This window comes from Scomber japonicus, chromosome 16 (assembly GCF_027409825.1).
Source record: "Scomber japonicus isolate fScoJap1 chromosome 16, fScoJap1.pri, whole genome shotgun sequence".
Classification (NCBI taxonomy): Eukaryota; Metazoa; Chordata; class Actinopteri; order Scombriformes; family Scombridae; genus Scomber; species Scomber japonicus.
The window spans coordinates 13,110,205-13,132,733 of NC_070593.1; the positions used below are offsets into that span (position 1 = coordinate 13,110,205).

The 22,529-nt window shown below is 41.3% G+C and overlaps 1 protein-coding gene across 2 annotated transcripts in view; it reads left to right on the forward strand.

Moving 5' to 3' along the window:
• Positions 1-20,488, forward strand: part of cdin1 (CDAN1 interacting nuclease 1) — a 56,707-nt gene extending 36,219 nt beyond the window's left edge. For both annotated transcript variants that reach the window (XM_053335602.1, XM_053335601.1), the window contains one exon: positions 19,251-20,488. In XM_053335602.1, coding sequence (XP_053191577.1) covers positions 19,251-19,386 — 136 coding nt within the window. In that variant the 3' untranslated portion in view covers positions 19,387-20,488. The remainder of the gene's footprint in view (positions 1-19,250) is intronic.
• Positions 20,489-22,529: the final 2,041 nt, after the last annotated feature.

Below are 22,529 nucleotides of genomic sequence, written 5' to 3' on the forward strand. Positions count from 1 at the left end.
GTTGGGGACCAGCAGTCATCAGATGATTCCCTGTGTCTTCCAAAGGCCTAAGGAGAGCGCTGGACCATGTGTAGTGTGGCGTGTCACAGGAAAAGAATGAGACCAAGAATAGTGCATAAAAAAACAACATATTCTTTGCCATGGCATGGATTTACTGTGAAACAATTTCCAGTTCAATGGAAACCATTATGTCTTTTGTTTCTGTTAGCCAATATGGTCCTGATGTTTTGTTTTAAGGAATGGTATTAAGTATAAAGAAAGGGAGCTTTTATTTTTTCCATGATTCAGATGGATAGACAAGGATTGCATATTTTAGTTCTGAATGTACGACTTCATGACATGGCAAGTGTTTAACAGCTTTTTGTGGAGGATTGTGATTGCCATTCATTCATTTATTCATTGATTTTGTTTTGTTGACTCTCACTACAGTATGTGTAGCTTTGTTTCACGTGTGGTATAGGTTACTTATTCTCATTTTTAATGGTATGTGTCAAGATTTAATTGAACCTTTTTTTTAAAAAGCTACTTAGGTTTAAATCAGTGATGTTTTACATGCTACAAATGAATGGTTAGGGTAGCCAATTTATCTTTAGCTTTTGTTTATGTGTTGGTTGGCAATGCCCGGGTTCAAAAACAGTCACACTCTTTCTATTTCATACAGCAAATAGAATATTTTTACCAACTGACAGCCAAGGAAACAATGCTTCATATTTCTGCCTTTGTGTTTAAAGAGCAGCTCTGTGTGTACCAGATAATGTGCTGGTACTCATGGTCTGTGGAGGCCCATCAGTCACTGTGTGGAGCTGGCTGCTTGTGATAAGTGGTTCCTTATAGATAACCTAGACAGTAGGCTTCTTTTTATAGGCCCACTGTCCCTCACATAACCTTGTTTTTTTTCCCCACCCATGCTTATTTTCTTTCTTTAACAGTGATTTCACCTTCTTGTTTCAATTTCAGGCTTCCTTCTCTATATTTACTTTTTTTCCATTCAATTCCCAAACAGGTACTGAATGAATTTCCATGTAAACATTAAATATATTACCTGCAAAGTTAAATCTCATATAAATGACCAACACATACATATAGTGTATAAAAACGTGCATACACTTGAATATGTATTATTTTAGTTTTTGTTATTTAGTGGAATCCTGGCTCAGGGTGACCCCATGTGAGTATAGACGGCAAAAAGATCCTGATAAAAGGCTTTTGGTGATTTATACCTGGAACAAAGCTGGACCAAGACAGCAAGCCTCCCCCCACCCCCCCATCCACCCACACTATTTTTTTCATTTTGTCTCCCTTCTTTATCGGCACGGTTCTGAAGCATTGCAATCAATAGGAAAAATAAGAAACATTTTAAACAAAGCTGTACAAACCTGCATCACCCAAACACCAATCAGCGTGGTCTACACAATAAATTACGTCAAAAAAATAGATGACGTCTGGGATGCTGTTTTGAATTTGCACCCATCATTCTTAATTTTTTAGTTAAGAGGAGATGTTTACTTTTTTCATTCATCATATGACCTCATCACTCAGGAAAAATAATGTTGATATATGGTTTGAATTGTTTGTTTCAGTATGTAAGACCTATATCTGATTGTACCTCATGGCAGTCATTTTGATTGATGTACCATAAGTGACTGAATTAAAATACCAGATGAATAGGTATTTGCTTTTGTGAACTTTGCTTGATATTTCAGTATTAATTCATTTCAGGGCGCTGTTGCCAGAAACCCTGAAAGAGATACAAGCACATCAGAGTCTTTCCTCACTGGCCTGGCATTTGTTAAAGAGCTTCGTCAGGACCCTCTTCCCCCATCATTGTTCCCAGGCAGCTCTCTCCCTCTCCCGTCTCTGGTTTGAGTTTCACGTCTCTCGGCGGTCTGATTGCCTGATAGCTTAAACATCTCTGCCTGCCTATCCCTTAGTGGGAGTGTGTAATCAAAGACACATGAGCAGCCTGTGTCCAAGTGCTGACCTTCTGATTTTGCTCATCAATTCTGGGGGTTAATGTACAGGATCTATTAGGTCAACAGATTTGTCTCCACGAGAGCTGTCAGGCCTATAAATGATTAAAAAATGCACTTGGCCACTGAACCCCAAGTAAAACGTATTTGTTCTTTTCCCTCTTTTGTGTTATATTCTAATATTTTTTGTTTCTATTATGTCTTTTAAATGTGCATCATAATGAAAGCCTTCGTGATTTGGGCTAAGAAGTTAACAGAGTAATGATATGATCCAAATTCCAACCCTGTCCACTGTCGATGTAACGTTTCATCATATGCGGGAAGTTGAAACAGGCGATACCCAATCCTTTCCTTTTGGACTGATGCAAGATAACAGAGGCATACATTTCTGAACAAGTGAAATATAAACTCCGTGCAGAGTTAGGGGCTTTGAGCCAGCCCCTTTGAATGGCCGCCACGGAGATGTCGGAGAAATCTATTTCTCATTTTGACTGATATCTCCATCAGCTGGCATGTTCACACCATGAATCTTCCCCCATGTTAAACTCCAAATCTGTCTGTTCAATGACGGCTGTGTGTTTTAAATGACCACTCTTATTTTTTGTAATGGCCGTCTGTGTGTCATGGAGGTTACAAGTGAAAGGGCAGAATAGAGCTGTCTGGGGAAAGGCCTCTGATAGAAAGTGCCACTTCAATTTGAGCACAGCTGCAGTTAAGCCTGGCCTGGCTCACTGTCCGGCCCGACACTTCACATTCTCTTCTCCTGCGCCTGGAATGGATGTGAAAACTATTAACTTTAGACAGAGTTTTGGCCTGACCATTTTTGATCCTTTCCCCTTATTCATTGCTTATCTTCATCTTGATTTGTCAGGACTGCACAGTGACAAAGACTATCTTGGACAACGTTTACATTTTGTTAATTTAAATTTTCTGACTCTTCGTAGCCCTTTTTTTAGTTAAGTTGGCTCAGCATGAATTCCAAGTTTAGTTTTGACATTTGTATACATATATACAGACGGGTGACAAATTAAAAGAAAAAGTAATATAAAGTGGCTTAGTAAGGGGTTGGGCCACCACAGGCCACCAGAACAGCTTCAACATGCCTTGGCATTAATTCTACAAGTCTCTGAACTCTACTAGAGGGATGAACACCATTCTTCCAAAAGATATTCCCTCATTTCGTATTTTGATGATGGTGGTGTCTAACACATCGGTCCAAAATCTCCCATAAATCTTCAGTGATGTCTTTTCCATATATCTAAATGCAGATGTCACTTTAGTGTCGGTTGAGCAGTTTTTGTGACTGAGGCTCCTGCCATCTGTGCCCCAACAATGAAACCTCTTTCAAAGTCACTTAGATCTTTTCCTCTTGCCATCTTGATACAAAATCAGAGTCAACTGGGCCTGCTCAGCATTTTTATACAGACTACAGAGCATGATTGGGTGTTAATTGCTTAATTGTATCAAGCAGTGCACCTGTGTGGAAGCATCTGCTATTGTTATGTTTCTCCACTCATTTATTTATTCAGGGTTTTCCTTTAATTTGTCTCCCGGCTGTATGTATATTATTGTGCACCATTAAATTTCATTTTACTTTTTAGGACTTAATACATTTCTAATGGAGTGGCCAGTGGACTAGACCTCTCCTAATTTGGTGATGAGGGGGTTTAACAGTTTGAGGAACTCTATCCTCAGAGCTGCTGACAGTCCTCAACCACCCCCCCACCCCACCCCTCCCGAGTCTGTGCTTGGGATTGAGCTTGCGGTCGAAGAAAAGACTACTGGCTCTTCGTTGTGGTTTGAATTAGAATGGGGATAAATTCTCTGAATAATGATCGCAAAACATTTAGCTTCAGCTGCCCGGGTGAAACAAAACACGCTTAGTGAAACTTTGAACTGCTTTTTCTTTTTTTTTCTCCCCCAGCGGTTTTGTTTTCAAATTGTAGCACTGAGTTCATGGGAAACTCACTCTGAGGTTACCTGTGCCCCTGCAGACTGATGGAAAAAAAGGATTATGGCCACAAGAATGTTTTTGCAGTTAGTTGAAATATTGCTAACCTTGTCAAATATCATTTTGAATAAGAAAGCAAACATATTTTAATCAGGGTTTTAAAGGCAGGGTTTTTCAAACTGTGACTCTTTGAGAAAGGGGTCAGCTAATTGCAATGTTTGATGTCATGTTTGGTCTCTCTTTCCATTTTGACGCGACTGCCTGGAAGCAAGCTCTCTCTCTCTCTCTCTCTCTCTCTCTCTCTCTCTCTCTCTCTCTCTCTCTCTCTCTCTCTCTCTCTCTCTCTCTCTCTCTCTCTCTCTCTCTCTCTCTCTCTCTCTCTCTCTCTCTCTCTCTCTCTCTCTCTCTCTCTCTCTCTCTCTCTCTCTCTCTCTCTCTCTCTCTCTCTCTCTCTCTCTCTCTCTCTCTCTCTCTCTGTGTCTCTGTGTCTCTCTCTCTCTGTCTCTGGTCTCTGTCACACACACACTGTATCACACACACTCAATGAGAAACTGCTAAAAGGTCTTAGAGTTCTCAATGCTGTAATCTTCATAGTGTCTTTTTCTATTCCCTGTCAGCCCCTCTCTCAACTTCAACTCCAACCTCTCCTTGTATGCATCACCGGAACTTGGGCCACTCCACGCAGACTTGACGGCGCTGAAATTTAAGGATGTTATTCCTAATTTTATGAATGAATGTGCACGTCATTATGTGGAGGAGTAGGATATGTCAGTGTTCAGTCTACAATCCATCTCTCAGTCTCCTTGTTAAAATACAAACCCAACTTGGACCACTCTCCCACCAACCTATAACAGGTTAATCTTTCAAACACACAGTTCCAAATCTCTTTGGGTCTCATAATTACTGTTTTAAACAGCAGCAAAGGGGGGGTAGAGGGATATACATTGTAAATTATGTTTGACAAGGTGGGGTTAGTGGTTTTGTCGTGGCTTGTCTTTAGTTATTACTCATACTTCCTCCTGCCATAGATAAGGTCTACTGGTGAACATACCAAGGTGAGCGCCGGTGCAGGGCTCTTATCGCCAGCATTGATTTAGGCAAGAACCCAGTGACAGAGGTCATTGTGCAGTAAAGCTATACATCATTCAAGTTTGATTTCTGCTCAGACCTGTCTCCAAGTTGTCTACACGTAGGTAGAGGCCACGGGAGGGTAGGAGTGGTAGGAGATGCAATTTGGACAGTGCATTTAGGTCCTCTGGGTAGTATTGTTTGTGAAAAGATGACTAGAATTAAGCATTTTAAGGCTGATTATAGGTTGACTCATATTTTTGAACGATGCTGCATTATAATTTGCAATTAAAGTAATAGTGTAAACTCCTCTTGATCCTTTAATTATTGAATGTAATCCACCAACTATTGGTCTTACATTTAAAGGTTTAACATGCTTCTGAAAAAACTGTAGACGTTTTCCTTGATATATTTTTTTCACCAGTAGCAGATTTGCCTGTCTTTCCACAGTTTATTTTACCACTTAATTCTCGGTGTGTCCAAGAGATTTTCTTGGTATGTGTTTGAGATGCTCACATTTTCCCCTATTTAAAATTCAAGGTAGGTCTCAGCCTGTGGTAAATAAATTTACACATCATAAACACAGGAGATGAATGTTTTCCTCTTTGCAGGGGTATTTTTTCAGATGTCTGAAGATGGGTATTTATTGCTGTTAATGTTGTTCATGGCCTTCGTGGCTAGACTTGTAACTTTTGGCTTAAATGTTCTATTTATCCTGGCATCAAATTGGGGAGCCCATACTTTCAAATATGCTATGAGTCATATTATTGATTTGTCATGAAGATTATTTATTGCACTTTTTTTCTCTGACTTCTGCAGAAGTTGGAAGCTGTCAGAGATTCTCCTGGAGTGATTGTGTGTAAACGGTTGTAAACTGGCTGTGCTGAATCCTGAGGGGAAAGGTATTCTTGTTGAATTTAAAGATCACTTTAGTTATGCTGAAATACCTAGCTAGTATGGTGGTGGTGATCACTCCAGCCTTGCATAGGATAACTTAAGTAGCTAATTACACTTCATTCTGTAATCAAACCCATGTCAGGTTGTCTGAGAACCTGGATTTGTGTGGTGGATTTCAGTTAAATACCAGGGCAGCTTAAAACATTTTATGGTTCTCTCCTCAAATTAAAGTTTTTTTCCCCAATCCCTCTAAAATGTGTCATATCCCATTACGCAAATTTGGATATGGTAAATTAGTGAGGAGAGTGCTTACGCTGTGAATATGTTGACTTTTTTTGAGCTGTGTGCAGAGGGTTAGCTTGCTGGGGGTTGGGGTGTCTTTAACTCTAAAAAGTTGTCTTGAATTTCCTCCCCTCGGAAGATGATGTGTTTTTGCAATTCAAATATTTGCTCATTCTCTTCTCCATTGCAAAGCTCCCTTTGAAGCGCTAGAGTTCTATCAGGACCAATGACAGTGTGAGTGTGCAGCGTGACAGCGCAAGAGGCAGTGCTGGACTATTTCTAACTGCATATTTAAATAGCAAGGAAATCCAAAATCAAAAATTTATGCAAATGATGGCATGTTTTGCATGCTGATATTTTTATGATTTGGAGCTTGCATATTCAGGTGGTGTTCAGTACGTGCCTAGCTTTAGCAACATTAATCAGAATTACTTCACGTCTTCACCCCATCCTTGATCTCCTTATAAACAAACATTTGTGGGGGTGGAAGGCCTGCAATTTGGCAGATTTACTTTTAATTAAAGCTCTGCTTAATGTTTTTATGGACTGTTTTAAGTGGAAAGGCATATTTAAGGCCGTCATAGAAAAGTGTGTAACCCAGAAACTCTTAAGTACTCACATTTTAATGATTTTATTCTGTTGTAAATTATAGAAGACTGTACATGTCTTTGTCATGTTATGTGGGAAAGCCTCTTTTCTCTTAAATTAAGATTTTCTATGTATTCATTATATTTAACATATTCACCATGACACTGGATGTGGTTGCTTTGTGGAAATGTACTATATTAGTAGCTGTTTATGCAATAAGAAATATATCAAGACAAAGCCCTCAAAATGGGCCTAAGGCCTGTCTGCACCCTGTAAGGTATAGAAAATACAGTATAAAATAATTAATTGAATTGTCATCTGTATGAGCAGCCCTTGCTCTCTGCACCCTATAATTCCAGCCTCTTTCTCCCCCTTTCTTTCACCACATTTTTTCTCTTCTTTTTTTTCTAAACAGCAATTAATCTCATTTTTAGTCCAATTTCCAGCCCTCTGCTGGAGTCAGAGCGATTCCCCTGTTTTGTTCCTATTTGGCTTGGTTCCTCTGCATAGTCATTAAGGGCCCAATTAATGTCACCCTTTAGCTGAAGAGTGCTCATTTTTATTGGGGAGCTGACAGTCACCGCCATGAGTGCCGCAGTGTAATATGCATTAATTGCCCCGTAACACTGGTAATTACCAGTTCTTCAAGCCTCTCAGTAAACTGTCATGCCCAGACACGACTGCTTTGAAATAGATTACTCATTAGGGGGACCTGCCCTGTTTTCCAATGGGGGCTCGCTGGGTTGGCATAAAGACGAAAAAAATCTGGTGCTTGAACAAATAGTTGCCAAGAGCAATTTCCTATTACAACTTCCCGGTGACGGCTTTTCTCTTTCTTTCTGTCTTTCTTTTTTTTTTCGTCAGATGGCATTCCAGCCGTCACTTGAGGTAAAGATCAGAAGTAGAGTTAGAGGTCCATCACAGATCTTGCTGATAGCGGTTGGTTTGTCTTCTCGTCCTAGTTTGACTCCTTGAATGAAAATGTGCCTTGGGATTTCATCATTCAGCATATTACCTTGGATTTATCTGAGTTCTTCTGTATTCATAGTATTTTGTTCTTTTTTTCCCCCTTGCTTTTGTACAACATTGCCCTGAATGCCCAGAGACAAGTGTATAAGCGCTGCATTGAAAGTGTCAGTGTTGCTGCTTGATGTGGGGCATTTCAGGGCCTCTGTACATAAGATCAAGGCAGTGTTGATGTGGAGTTCTTGTTCAAATATTGATGCTAACTTTGCTCAGGTCCTGTGTTTGCAAACTGTGGAATCTCTGTTTTAAACATTAGCTTGTGCTTCACAGTTCCTGAAATGTGTCCTGCTTACCTGGACAAAAAGAAATTGATAGTGAATGCAAATAGATGAATTTAAAGAAACGGTTAGAGAACAAAAGCTGAGGATGTAGTGTGGGTGTCACCGTTGCACTGCGATAAGATATTATATAGGAGAGACCATATCAAACAATGTTAGCTATCGCACATCCTCAGCAGAGAAAGGTGTTGGCCTGTTTAGTCACGCTAGAAACAATATTTAGATTTCACCACAGCTTTGTAAATGCTCCAAGTCTACGCTGGGCTGATTCCTCACTAGTCCCTGTTCTTCCTTCCTTCCTTCTTTTTCTTTTTTTTTTTCAAAAGCACTTTTCTGTCATTGCCCATTTACCACAGCAAGGAAAAGAACAGAATGTGAAGACCAGGGAAAAGCCTCTCACACACACACAGATTGAAAACACACAAATACACTCACACAGAGGGCTTCACAAAGGTGCTGCTTTTGTTTTATCTCCCTTATAGCACCTGCTTCAGGCAATCTGCTCCCACTCGTCTCAAATGAATTTTGTCACGGCCTTTCAGATTCTCAGCCAGTGATGCACTAATGAAAGGAGATAGTACAATTTGAACTGACCAGGTAGCAGCCAGCAGTGCACAGCTGAGAGCAAGGGATGGGAACACACCCCTCCTTGAAACAAAAGACAAGTCAACCGTCCACTGATATACCCATTACCCTTCTCATTAATACCCCGCAGACCTTGGTGTGTGAGTGTGTGTGCCTGTGTGCGCTTGTGCGTGCGTTTATCTGTTTGTGTTGGTCGAGCACTTATCAAATTGTTTATGACAGGCCTAATTGGGCTAATTGAAGACATTAAGATTACCTGTCAGCTGTGTGTACCCAGACTCCCTATCTGTCTGACAACTCCTGACAAGTGAGGGACCCCGTAGCATCCGTCATGATGGAGCATTCCCAGGCCGTAATAGGGACAATAGGGGCCACTCTAATTTGATGTGGACAGTCTTAGCTGTGCGTATCATTCTCCCTCTGTGTGTGTGTTTGTGTGTGTGTGTGTGTGTGTGTGTGTGTGTTTTAAGTATAGGAGTGAGTTGGGGCTCTGTGCTTGGCCAGGCTAATGGAGTCCCCATCGGCGATCTGACAAAGCGATGAGGCAGTCTGAGGGGAAAAGTGAAAGGGGCCTTCAAGTGTTTAAGAACATGAGAGGAAAGGTGCTCGGGGTGACGGCCTTCACAGATTGAGTGACAGGAGAGGAGCACTGACATCTGTGTGTCTGTGTGGTTGTGGACGGTCACCAATCCAGCTTTGTCAGGGACCTGCAAACTTTCTGACTTGGGGAAACACCACAATGTAACAAATATTAGTAGATTTTTCTATTCTGTCTGTGTTTGCTTTTAATTTAATCTGTCAGTGGAAATGTAGATTACTTAAACTGTCTCTTTTGTCTTTTCTGAACATTTTTAAGGTGCAAATATTTATAGATCAGTGTTGCCACAGCTTAAGCAGAGCACAGTCCTATCTTCTAAGGCTTAAGGAATGTGCCTCTGCATATCTGTATCAAGCCACCCCCCACCACCATTTTCCTCTCCTGTGTGGGCATTGTGTGGGGCTTTGCAGTGTCATCGCTATGACAGATCAACGCTGTCAGCCCAGGAGATCCTTCTGTTTGTTTGTTCTACTCCAAAAGGGGTTAAACTGTCAAGTTGACAACTCATGAGACCCTTAGACTCTGCCCCACTGCCTATCTCTGACTCTCTCTCTCTCTCTCTCTCTCTCTCTGTCTCTCTCTCTCTCTCTCTCTCTCTCTCTCTCTCTCTCACACTACATGACTCCCTCCCCCCCGTCTACCATCATCCCCAAACGAGTGAAAATCAATACCAGATTGCCTGAGGACCACTGTTTGGTGTGGGCCTGACCCCTAGATGTCCCCCACTCTGCTTCTTTCATTACATGTAGCCCAGTATTTAACTTCCATCCTGATCCCTCGCCTAATTAGTTTCGATAAGCTCTGAGTCTCTCTCTCTCTCCCTCCCTCTGTCTCCCCTTCTCTCTTACATGTGCACTCACACACGAACACGGCAAACACACATGGACATTTTGCTTTCTTGCCCTTTGAAGGGACACTGGGCTGGGAATAATAAAAAGAGAAATCCCAGCACACACACAGAAGCTGTTAGCTATTCTAGCTAGGATTATTGTTTTGTTTGCACAGCAAATTTTTAAAAACTACAATGAAATTAGATTTGCACCCCAGATCATCAGTGAAAACACTTGGGATATCCTGTGGTGTCCAAAGCTAATGCTGCTCTGTGGTGGGCCTGCTACTAAGACTGCACCTGCGCCTGTGTGATTTTCCACTCTGCCTCATAGTCGGCATGTGTCTCTGTTTAGTTGTCCAGTCCAGCTACAAAGAAGTTATTGATATTATGTAGAAGATGCTAGCTAGCTCTTTTTAAATTGAATAAAACTAATAAATAATGGAGTTGCAAACAAGATACAAAACAAGATAAAAATTCCAGTGGTTTGTCTGCCTGAGGTCTATATATATATGTGTATGTGTGTGTTTTATTTACCACCCACATGTCCAGGTGCCGCCACTCCGCCGGCTGGCCCGTCGACCACTGACAAGCCCCAACGACATGTCGGCCCCCCTGCTCTGCTCCCCCCCGGGGGCTAAAATTACCCTCAGGAATGTAAACAGACTGCCGAGTAAGCACACGGCTTTCTGCGGCCCTTCGCCTGTGTCCGTCTCCAAACTCACCCCCCAAACTGGGACAGTTCCATTTTGGAATCAGAGGCCAAGGCTGATGGATACCATAACCTGGCTTTGGTTGTTTTGTCACAGCAGTTCTCTGCTCAATTGGACTAATAGTGCTTCTGTGTTTGATGCTGATAATCATATTGGTGGATTGCAAATGGTCTATGCAACAACTTAAAAGTAAACTCTGGATGAAAACTCTGGAAGCTGGATGAGCTACAAACCAGTCTGTCAATCCCTGAGTTACACTATTGGTCAGTGGGCCCAGTCTTGTAGTTTCCCCATAGGCCATTACTCTTTTAAATGAATTGGCACGCACAGTTTGTATTACGTCCTCAGGGGGTGTTTACAGTGGAGGCCCGAGAACAGCTCAGTCTCAGTGGAACTTGGTGTGAGCGCAAAGTCTTGAAAGAAGTTTTAAAAACACTTTATTACTGACTGAAGCATCTCACATGGACGCTCTTTCATTGACAGGAGCAACCAACCAGCAGATACAAAGACTTGGGATGGATCCATTGTATCAGCTTGCACAACAGCCATCAGCTAGTTAGGTTTAATAGCATTGTGCTGGGCAGGTGACAGGTGTGTTAATGGTGTTTGTGTTCTCTTTCAACACAAACATCCACAGATATGAGTGGAAAGTGTTTTGTTTTGTTTTTTGACTCAAAGGTTGCTTAATCATGTCATACAATATACTACTTCAACACACTCTGACAACAAATATTACTGGGACCACTATAGAAAGTTACAGATGAACATTTAAACATCCAGGAATTCACATTATAGAAACTACCACTGACTACCCCTGTGGCCGCAACTGGCCACAATTTCACACATTTACCATACAGGGTCCAGCCATATACTAAGTTTTGACCTAGTCTTGTTTTCTTCTTTCTCCTCATATCTCCTTTCCTCTTTTCATTTTAGCAGACAGATGGACGTTCACACCAATTCATTAGGTGTGTGGGGTAGCTGTAAGTGGTGGAGTCTGGGTGAAGAAGTTCACTGGGCCGGGCGCTGACATGTTGATTTAGTGGTGGTAACACGACTGCACTTCCAAAGGTGCTGACTTGGACGAAAGCCAGGCCTCTTTTTCTCCCAGGGAGACATTAGAGGCCACACTCTAATTTTGGGGCAGGGTTTTACTTGTGGATGCAGAGGCCAGCAGGCCTTACACAACAAACATTCACACCTGCCTTTCCATGCCTTATTTTTGATTCAGCCTTCAGTGAAGTAGCAGCAGACTTTAAGATATGTGACTTATAGCTGAACCTGAAATGAAAAACAATTTAAGAACGAAAAATGATATATATAAGGTGCTTTTGCCACTTTGTAAAATGTGACGTAAAATTTAAACATGGCCATAACAACTTATCACAGTTGTTGGAAAAGGGATATTTAGAAAGAAAAAAAAATCAGCTCTCAAGTAATGTTAGATATTCTCAAAATATATTTAAAAATAGAGCACTGGTTTTCACTTTTTATACATACATTCATCATTAAGTCTTTGATTATATGCAGCTTTCTATGTGACTTGTGTGTGCAAGAGCGTTCAGTGTGTATGGATGTTTATGTATATTTCCATTCCCTAACATGATGAGCAAAACAAACATGCAAGTATCAGGCCCACATCCTATGACCTCACATATAAACATGATATCATACATATACACACATAACACTGTTCCTCTGCTGGACACATCAGATTTGCAGGCGCCCGGTCAGGCTGACGCTGCCCTCACAAGGGCAGATAGGGTTACAGTACAAACTGTTGTTGATTAGGGCCATGGGTGTAGAGGGGGATCATCCTAAATTGAAAACACATTAGCCACCAGGGTTAAGGGCAGGATTAGGACCAGGGCTGTGTGGGGCGAGGAGCAGTAACAGACACAAAATGGCCGACCCTCTGCCTGCCTTTGACTGTGTTTCCCCAGAGACGGGTGGCAATTATCGGCCAGGGCTGCTGGGAGTTCACAATAACAGGTTAAAGGAGCATGTATCCCCCTGGCGCTGTGGTCTTCTCTGTCTGCATAGCCTCCCAGCCCCCAGCCTGCTCGCCTGCCACCACGGGGAGCTTCCTGACTCCATGCAGATCTTAGAGACATGGGGACTCATCAAAGGCCAGAGGGACTCTCTGGACATATCTCCAAATTAGCAGGCCTTGGAAACTAATAAGCCTAATTTGAAAACAGTGAAAGCTTCAAAGAAATATTTCATTTTGTTATTTTTACTTCCCATATTATATATAATTGATTGGATCTCAATCTTATTCAGTGCATGCTTTTGAAATGTATTTACACACATCAAGACTCACTTATTACCTACTCATGATTTCAGTATGGTACTTCCACAGGAGACACCATTTGAAGCCATTGCCATAATAGAATTTAGTAATATCGGCATCAAGTGTTAATGAATACCCACTCAGTGTGTCATAACTGAAGCGATCAAGCCATTTTCATGATGTAGAGGGTCATTATAGAGGATAGGGAGTCGATATCTGAGAAAAGATCAGGTGAGCTCTGACTAACTGAATGTTAACCCTTATACAGCCAGGGAGTAACACAGAGATAGGACATTCTTATTAGTGCATTCATATTATAAAGACAAAATAAATAAAATGATCCACAAACAGTCTAAAATGCAGCTGGGGGGCTGCTGATGTTATAGTATAAGTTGTTCCGTAACTCCAACCTGACTATAATGTCGGTCATTCTGGTGTCATGGCGGAGCTGTCGTCAGTAGGTTGTTTTGTCGTATGCATTGTCCTCGGTGCTGTTTGGACCAACTTCTGAACACTAAACAGACAAAGCCAAAGCCAGACCGCACCTTGTTTGGTTTCGCTCCACATCCAAAGCAGACCAGAGTGTGTCAAAGCGCGTTGGAGCGTGACTCCATAGATCTGAGAGGGGACCAGCACACATTACACACACAACGCACACAAGTCCCTCAGATATGTGTTGCTAATGTGGTAGGCGACATGCTCAGTTAAGGGACTTAACGAGTTCCAAACACTGATTAAGACTCCTCCCTTCAGCTGGAGGATGTTTGCAGATCCTAACTAGGACCAAATGGCGTTGTGAAACATGGCTCTCTGTGTCTTGCTATTGTCAAAATAAAAATAAAGCTGTTCTTTACGTGGCACTTATTAGCTCATGTACTCATTTACACAGTGATGTGTTGACCAGGTTATCAATCAGCTGATTGAAACAGGCTCTGTCAGATTACGTGTGTGTGTGTAAGGTGATAAGATTTTAGGTTAATGTGAGAAGGTGGCAGAAGTTATAGGAGGTTGTGCAGGGGGCTGAGGTCAGAGAAAGTGATAAGTCGTTATTGGAAGATAAAGACTAGACAGTCCCCGTGTACAGTGTTGTAAGAGCAGAGCAGCTTTGGGGAAGGGTTTTACTCATTGATGTAGGGTAAAGTTAAAGGTTATTAGTAAGATATTAAAAAAAAAAAAAACATGAGTTGTACTTTTTTCAACACCTGTATGAAACTCTGTTTTTGAAAACTTAAACAAAACCAAACAATACAATATCTTGAAAAATGGAATACATTTAACACATAAGTAGGAAATTGCAGTGAGTATATATGAAAGGTGATCATTCTATTTATGTATGTTAACTAAAATTGGTGTAATGCACATAACATAATTATCTCACATAAGGGGGTTTCTGAATTAAATTGACCATTCTTAGTGTCACATTGAATACCTATTTAGTCATCATATCAACATTACTTAAGTATATCTTCTAAAAACACCAGTAGCCATCTCCCTTATATTGTTACATTCTCAATACAAATATCAAGCATATTTAATTTGTGTGTTTCTGTGTCAGTTTGGATTATATGATTTTCGAAATGACAGCACAGCAAATATCAGAGGTGGTGTGTTTGATAATAAATCATATCTTAGTGTTTCTAAGATTATGGTAGATCAGATTGCTTGAATCATTTTGCAATGGTCAAAGGGTTCTGCCCCAGAGGTCAATGGTTGCTATGGTTATGAGATAAAGCATTGTAATCCTCTCATCTCTGTTCTGGTATTGGTATCTTGCATCAGTGAGTGTAAATTAACCCCAGCGAAACACAGCACATTCACTCGACCTGACCTCCCACTCCCCTCATACTTACACATCACACTTCCACTCCCTCGTGTTAACCCACCCAAGACCACAATACCCAAACATACCTGCACATAAAACACTCTCTCCACCTCCAACAGTGACAAAGACGAACCACATCCGTGTCACGTTCCATTTCCATACCCCAGCGACAGAAAACATAAAAATGTCGAGGAGAGTTACACCTTGTGGAAAAGTGTGTTTTATTCTTTATTGCTTTCTATTTCACCTTAATTACAGTGCTTGTGTAGGTTTGGGCGACTCATTTAATGTACAGTTGTGTGCTACTGCTGCCTTGTATTTGTGTTTTACATACCTGAGCAGAATTGAAATTTCCCTTGCCCATAAAGAGGAAGGGAGAGGTGGGGGATTCTAAGCTCTAGTCATGTTAATAACTTGTCTGTGGGAGGTTAACTCTTCCATTCAACTCCTGTTATTTATGGACACTAGGATGTATAGTTTGTTGCAGGGGATTATTTACCTCCATGGTTGAGGACACCCCTGTAGGCAGAGTCAGCCTTTAAATATCCCATTTGTGTGCATGGAAGCTGGTGTTATCAGGGGTGTCTTCATCATTAGGCTGGCTGATTTTCCATAAACAACTATTGCAAGGCCATTAAAATACGCAAGCTTGGGTGTACAGTGATCAGTTGCACAACCATATAACCTGGCATGCAGTCCCTGGGTCACTGCCCTCCCTTTAAAACCCCACATATACCCCACATAACTATTATCTGACCCTGTAAATAAACTCCAATAAACAGCTACCTTTGCCATGGACTGACCACAAATGAACAAGCCATTAATCACTAACACACACACTTTCTCTTTGTTTTTTTCTATGTACACAGTCCTTCTGTCTCCCACGCACAAACTTTTATTCCTTGATACCTTTCACACGAATCAGTCTCAATGCTCTCTGTTTTTAAAAGAAGTTGAGCATATTCCATACCTGCATTTTAAGGAGCATAGCAAAGACTGACTAAAGCTAATGTTTGGCAGTGCTTCAGTGGCCCTACCTTGCGACCTGATGTATGGATGCTGAAAACAAAGAGGCCTTTGTGAGGAGACCTCAGAGACGTAGAGTTCACCCTCAGGTAGAGGCTTACGCTGTCTAAATCATTGCTGGGGCGTTTGTTTAAAATGGGTCTGTGTGGTATGTAAAATGAAGTGAGGGTGTTTTTAAGTCGAATGTAAATTCATCTTTATTTTATTGATAATTCCTCATTTCATATAATGTGTTTTGGCAGAAGTGCTCGGCCTCCAGTTTTTGTAAAAGCTTTTTTTCTCACCAAACGTGGCAGATCAAATTAACCTTGATCTGTGTGTTCAGTAGAAATGTTAAGTTTTTCAGGGGCCACACTGTCTGACCTACGGCAACCTCAGACTTCTCAAAAAATAGAGAAGGGCAGAAATAAAATCAAGAAAGCAAGTTTGCACGGTTTACAGTTTGTATTATATTTTATTTTCATCAGCTTTTGCATTTTGTGTTTTTTACTCATGCTCTGTGTATGTATAGGTTGTGCATTTCATTGTGTGACACTTGGCTACATGACTTGCTGTGTGTGCAGGCAGGCACTAATAACGCACCCTCTTCTCCAGTCGAGGCTTTTTTGTTCCTGAGTGCCTTGCTCTCATTAAGCTGCCGTAGTAAGCTGCTTGGCACCTGCTTTAAATGCGACCAGCACCCGCTCATTAACACTAACGAAAGCGTGGCTGGCAGCCGCAATCCACACCCAGGCTCGTCAAGTGGCCCCTTGCTGAAATTAGCTACATTTCACAAACAATTTCACCAACTCGTTACATAGTTAGGTGTTTATTGGAAGATGGCTGACTCTGACTCACACTGGCGAGGTGTATATAATAAGCACACACCAGTTTAAGGTGAGCCAGCCCACATAATAAACCATAATTTGCCTACAAATATAAACCAAACCTCCATTCACTTACATACTCACTGCAACACACATAACTTCAGAGGGACCCTATAAGTAAAGTATATAAGGCATCTTATTCTGTATATTTATAATTGCCCTGATTCTGCTTGGAACTTTTTCTTGAGAATCTCCCACTGTAGCCATCAAGCTCAGTCTTAGCCCCCTGACGCACCCTTCCCCCCCCAGTGTTATTGTTTCTATTCCCAGTCTCTGATTCTTACCTCAAGGTCCCTGTAGTATTGACTTGTATTAATTCTGAGTAGGATTCAAAGTCCATTTATTTTTTTTACGGTATGGAAAGGCCTTGGTGACATGGCTCCCCTGTGTTTATAATTTTGCTTGTTTCAATTTGTGCTCGGCCTCTCCTGACAGACCCAGGACATGATGTATCGTGCACCGCTGCCTTATCTGTTGATGTACAGTTTTAACCTTTTCAGAAGGTTGTGTCTCTCCACTCTGCCTAGACCGGTCTCCCTTTTTCTCCCCTTTTCAGCCTCATCTCCCCATCCAGAACACAGGAAATACATACAGTGTGGCGGCAGAATAAAAAGAAGAACATAACCCCTTTTCCAAAGTCATCTAATGTAAATGTTTAGGTTTTGTTTCCATAACATTTCCATATTAAGAGTTGGCGGCCATGCGCAGCCATCAACCATGGAAACGGTGAGAGTTTGGGGCTTGAGCTTTGTACAGTGCTGAGAGGCTGAGCTATGTGTGTGACACTGTGGTGAACTTGCAGTGTGCATCTGCGGGCTTTCTCCAGGGCAGTTAGATTTGGCCTGTTTGCTCATAGATACAGCACCATAAATCACATACTGTAAAATGTAGAATGCAGGGATGGGGTGCAGGAGCAGGTACTGCAGCAAGGGCCTCTTGAAGGGAGGGATGTGTACGTGTATAGTCACATATTTTTTTGTGCATGTGTCTGTCTCTGGCTCCATACAAGTACTGTATGAAGAACATGCACTGCCCCAAGGCCTTGTCAACACAGCACAGCACAGCGCTCACATATACATACATATGTAGCAACAGCCGATTCTTGCTTTAGCATTTATAATTTATGTGTGTAAAATACCTTGTTGAAGTTGTAAGGTTGACCTTCTAGGTATTTGTAATAAGATCATAAATAATAACCATACAAAAGGGAGATTCCCATCATTATTATTAAAACAACACACACAGGATTCTTGAGTCATTATTTTGATATGAAATAATTAGTCACAAGTTGAGGTTTTTATGCACTTTACCTTGAAGCTAAACTTCTGCTGCTCTCTGTGGCCCTTTGGCTAGCTTCCTGTCAAGGTCTCCAGAGGCCCCACAACATTGTTAACTGTCTGAGGATAGAGTGTCTGGGACCGGAGCACTGTCAGACCCCTGAATCTAGTTTTGCACGTGGGGGCTGAGATGCTCTCCGTTCAGAGTTCAACTGTGACATGTCTTTATGTATGGCAGCTAATGTTCAAAGAAAAGGTATGATCTATATGAGGCAGAGAGAGGCCACTGGTGGCTCTTTGGGGCATAATAAATAGCTTGAAAGATGATTTATTGTCTTTGTGAGGAGACGTAGTGAAATAACATTGCACACTCCCGCTGAACTATTCCTCCATTTTAATTGTTTCTGCACCTTTCAGGAGATCGTCAGGTATACAGTAGCTACAGTGTCTATGAGACACAATAGCAGCAAAAATATGCAAGGGAGAGAACAAAAGAGGGACCGCAGGAAAAAAACAACAAAAAAAAACACCTAACATTTAAATAGTCTAAACTTGACTTCTAAGTTGCTTGGAAAGTCATTATTTATAGCTCTTGGGAACTGTAGTGCTCGCCAACTAAGGCAAAGTTGCTTTGGCTTTCAAAGCGAATGTGAATGAAACAGCTGGACGCTGTTGGACTGGCTAACATTAACCACCAGATGCAGTGTTTAAGTCTCAGACTTTGTGTTGAACTCTGTGTGCTCTGCTATGTACCAAAGGCTTCCGATGACAGGTTCCGGAGGCCTTGGTAGTGCTTTGTTATTTCACAGATTATTGTTATTTCACTGCCATTGTAATGTGATCAAGTGTGTATCACCCTGTCAGAGAGATCTTAATCTTCCTGGCGGCGTTTTTGTTTGATTCAGCACAAGTTTCCTGGATGGTGATCAAAGGAAAATACCTAATTGACCTTATCTCCCATAGATCAATCCTGCTAGTCTCCCGTCTTTCTATCACTTCACTTACTGTCTGCGTTTGTGTTATGCTTTCCAAATCCAAAGTCAACAGCCATAAGCATTTTACAGATCTGAATTTTAAAGCATCTAATATAACTCAGTGATGACTACTTCAGAACGCTCTGAGATGACAGCAATGATGTACTAACAAAAGACCGGCTTTGTTTCTTTTGTTTTGAACTGCAGATTTGGTCCAGGCCTTGTCATCTACTGGTATGGTTTCATTGGAGAGCTGGACTGCCAGAGAGACAGAGGAATCCTACTGAAAGACTGCTTTCCTACAGACATAGTCACCCTGTGCCATGCTCCCCAGCAGGACTGAATGCCACGAGAGCCATAAGAGGGACAAAGAGTGAGGAAAAAACAGAAACTAAAGATGGTCGGATGAATGGGAGGAAAGCGAGAAGAGCACAAGGAGGTGGGAAGGTTAGGAACAGTAACAGTGAACTGTGCAGGGGTGGATACCTAGATCCGGAAGCAATTTGGCTTTCCTGTAGTGTGAGACTACTGGCACAGCTCTGCCCTGAACTCCAGCTGACCCTCTTTCTCTGTCTGTCTCTACCTTTCTCCCACTCTTTCTGCCGCAAAGCTACCACATGTAAATACACACCAACATTTTGTATATCTGACAGCAAAGGGTCAGATTCATACCTGTGTGAAAACATTATCTTGGAGGCTTTCCTAGTTGTGGTCAACTCCTGGCCCCTGGATGGCCTCTTGCAATGGCCAGCCAGGGTGAGAGCCCGGGCCAAAGCAGGACATAAGGCCCTTCCTTATCACACCCAGAGCCCTGGCCTTTGTCACTCCTTCCTCCTCCGTTCCATAGGCAGATAAGAGAGGTGCGGTCCGGGGGTTGGGTGGACGCCTGTCTCTCACCTGCGTCACTCAGTGCCCTCTCAGTCACTCTCCAGTGGGGTAAACAGGATCATTTCTGATTACAGATGGCCTCACAGTGACCTTATTCACTTCACTAATCTATTGAAGAGTTTTGGGTTTTTTGTTCTTTTGTTTGTTTAATTTTTTTTTTAATTTCATTTTAAAATTTCATCACAAAATTATTAGCAATGCTATCTGCTGTATGTATTACTCTAATTAGCTAAACTTTAAATATCAAACTATTAAGACATGATTTAACAATATATCTTAACTTGCAGTACCATCAATGAATTTCTGTTTTTCTCCTCTGCTATTTTTTATGATGATAAATATACCTTAAGTTTGGTTAAGTAATACACATATTTTAAATCATATTTATAGTTTGGGCTGCAACAAACAATTATTGGCATTATTTAGTCTATAAAATCTCGCAATTAAAATGTATCAGAAGCTTTTAAAATTGCTGATTATGCATGACCAACATTCCAAAACCCAAAGATATTCAATTGACAATTATATAAAGAAAAATATGCAAATTCTGACCAAAAAAAAAAAAACCCAAACAAACGAAGCTTGAAGTTTCAGTTTTCACCACAGAGGGGACTGAGGTGTCTGTTGAGCCAGAGAGCTGAGGTCACAGTCAAATAAAATGCAAATTAATTACGTCTATGTCACCCCCTGCATGCACTGTGGAACTGTAAAAAAAAAAAAAAAAAAAAGTCATTCAGTCCTTGTTATGTTCCATCTGCCTTTCATTGTGTATTGTACAGTGTATTTTTACACATGTTTATTATTAATAAATTTTGATGAATTGTTAAGAATATTTTCTTGTCATGAATTTCAACAACATAAACTTTACATGCTGCTGATACACTTCTTTAACTTTAGCCATGTCCATTGCAGGTTTGTAGTAACACCTGATTTCCATGTAAAGGTGTGTGACTGTCCAGCAGTTGTCTGTTGCACATCTTTACAACCCCAGTTTCTTTTATGAGCAGATACTAATGGAAGAAACACAGCCAGGCTTCGGGAACCAGAGGTGGACATAAAGTTGAGTGATGCTTTTAGAGGCAGATATGCACTGCCTATAGGGGGTCCCTGTCCTGTCCTCCTCTTTATGACACACAAAATGATAAGAGGTAAGAAAGTGAAAGAATGAAGAGCCACCTCAGAAAATCACTTTACACAGGTATTGTTCATTTTAACTGTAGCAGTATCAAAACTGAGGAAAGAAGAGAATTTGTATTTGTTTCTCAATATCACAGACCTGTCAGTACAGAGGCTTCATAACTGACCATCAGCACTTACCTGTTGCTCTGCAGAGATGAATCCAAGAAGACCTTGGGTGGAAAGTACAGCATGATACGAATGAAGAGCTGTTCTCTTGTTTCATTATGGTGAAATCACTCCCAAACCTGACCCATTCCATTTCTATTACAAAAGAGAACTCCCCCATATAGATTAAAAATAGGCACTTCTATGTTGGTTCAACACAGTCATGCACCACTCATGCAGTTAGAAAGATATGGTATGTGGGGGGTTAAATACCACTAAAGTGTTGCTTGATTTGTTACCCTTAAACCTCTAACCCTTAGCCGGCTCCCATCTAGGCCTTGATCCCTCCATGAGGAGGCCATTGGGTCACTGTGGGGTCGCCAGGCGGCCATGGCTTCCTCTATCAGGCCCCCCTGCTCCATGTGGTACAAAACAACTGTCCCCATGTGTCCAGTTAAACTCAGCCCTATTGCCTGGCCATGGAATGCTTAGACATCAGTTTATGGCTCCTGTTGGACACAAAAACAGAGCTATTTTACTCTGGGAGGGAAAATTCTCTGTTGAATAAGAACAGAAAAAAATGGAAAACAGCAGATTCAGTTCCTCTCAAGTTTCAAGCCTTCCTGCCATTGTTTTCCAAGATGGCTGTCGCACAAAAGAGGAGCCAGGGTCAACTCCTATAAATTAGGTTTTGCACACAATGCAAACTAAATACAGCTTTTTTTAAACCCACTTCAAAGGCGAGTGCCGATATCAGTGTCAGCTGACAAGATTTCCATGATGTGAGTGCAAATATAGAAAAATAGCTCCCACCTGATGATTTTAAGAGCTAGACGTCTTTATTTTGTGTTTTCCTTGCCCTTGTCTCCCACCTCTTTTTAGATTCATTGTTCTTGTCACAACAATGGGGCACTCAAGTGCTCTCTCAAATAAGGCCTGTTTGGAGAGGTCACTTCCTGGGGCCAGGAACACCAGTGTTCTGAAGAAATTTGACCCGTAAGAGGCATTCAGCAAGAATTTGAGATACAGTATTTTTTTGATATAATGTAATATGTGAGGATTAATGACATTCCATTTTGTGTAAAGGAGAAAAAAATGGTGTAGGCCTCTATTGATATTTTTATGCTACAATATTGCCAAGAAATTACATTGAAAACGATTTAGTAACACATTTGTCTAGTATTGTAATATGTCTTACAATTCTTAAATCTGTGACTCCCATGTGTCAGATTAGTTTGATCCAGTTCACAGCATCTACTCTGTCTGGCCTACGCCCGCAGGCTATTGGAAGTCTACTACCGACTCAGATGTACA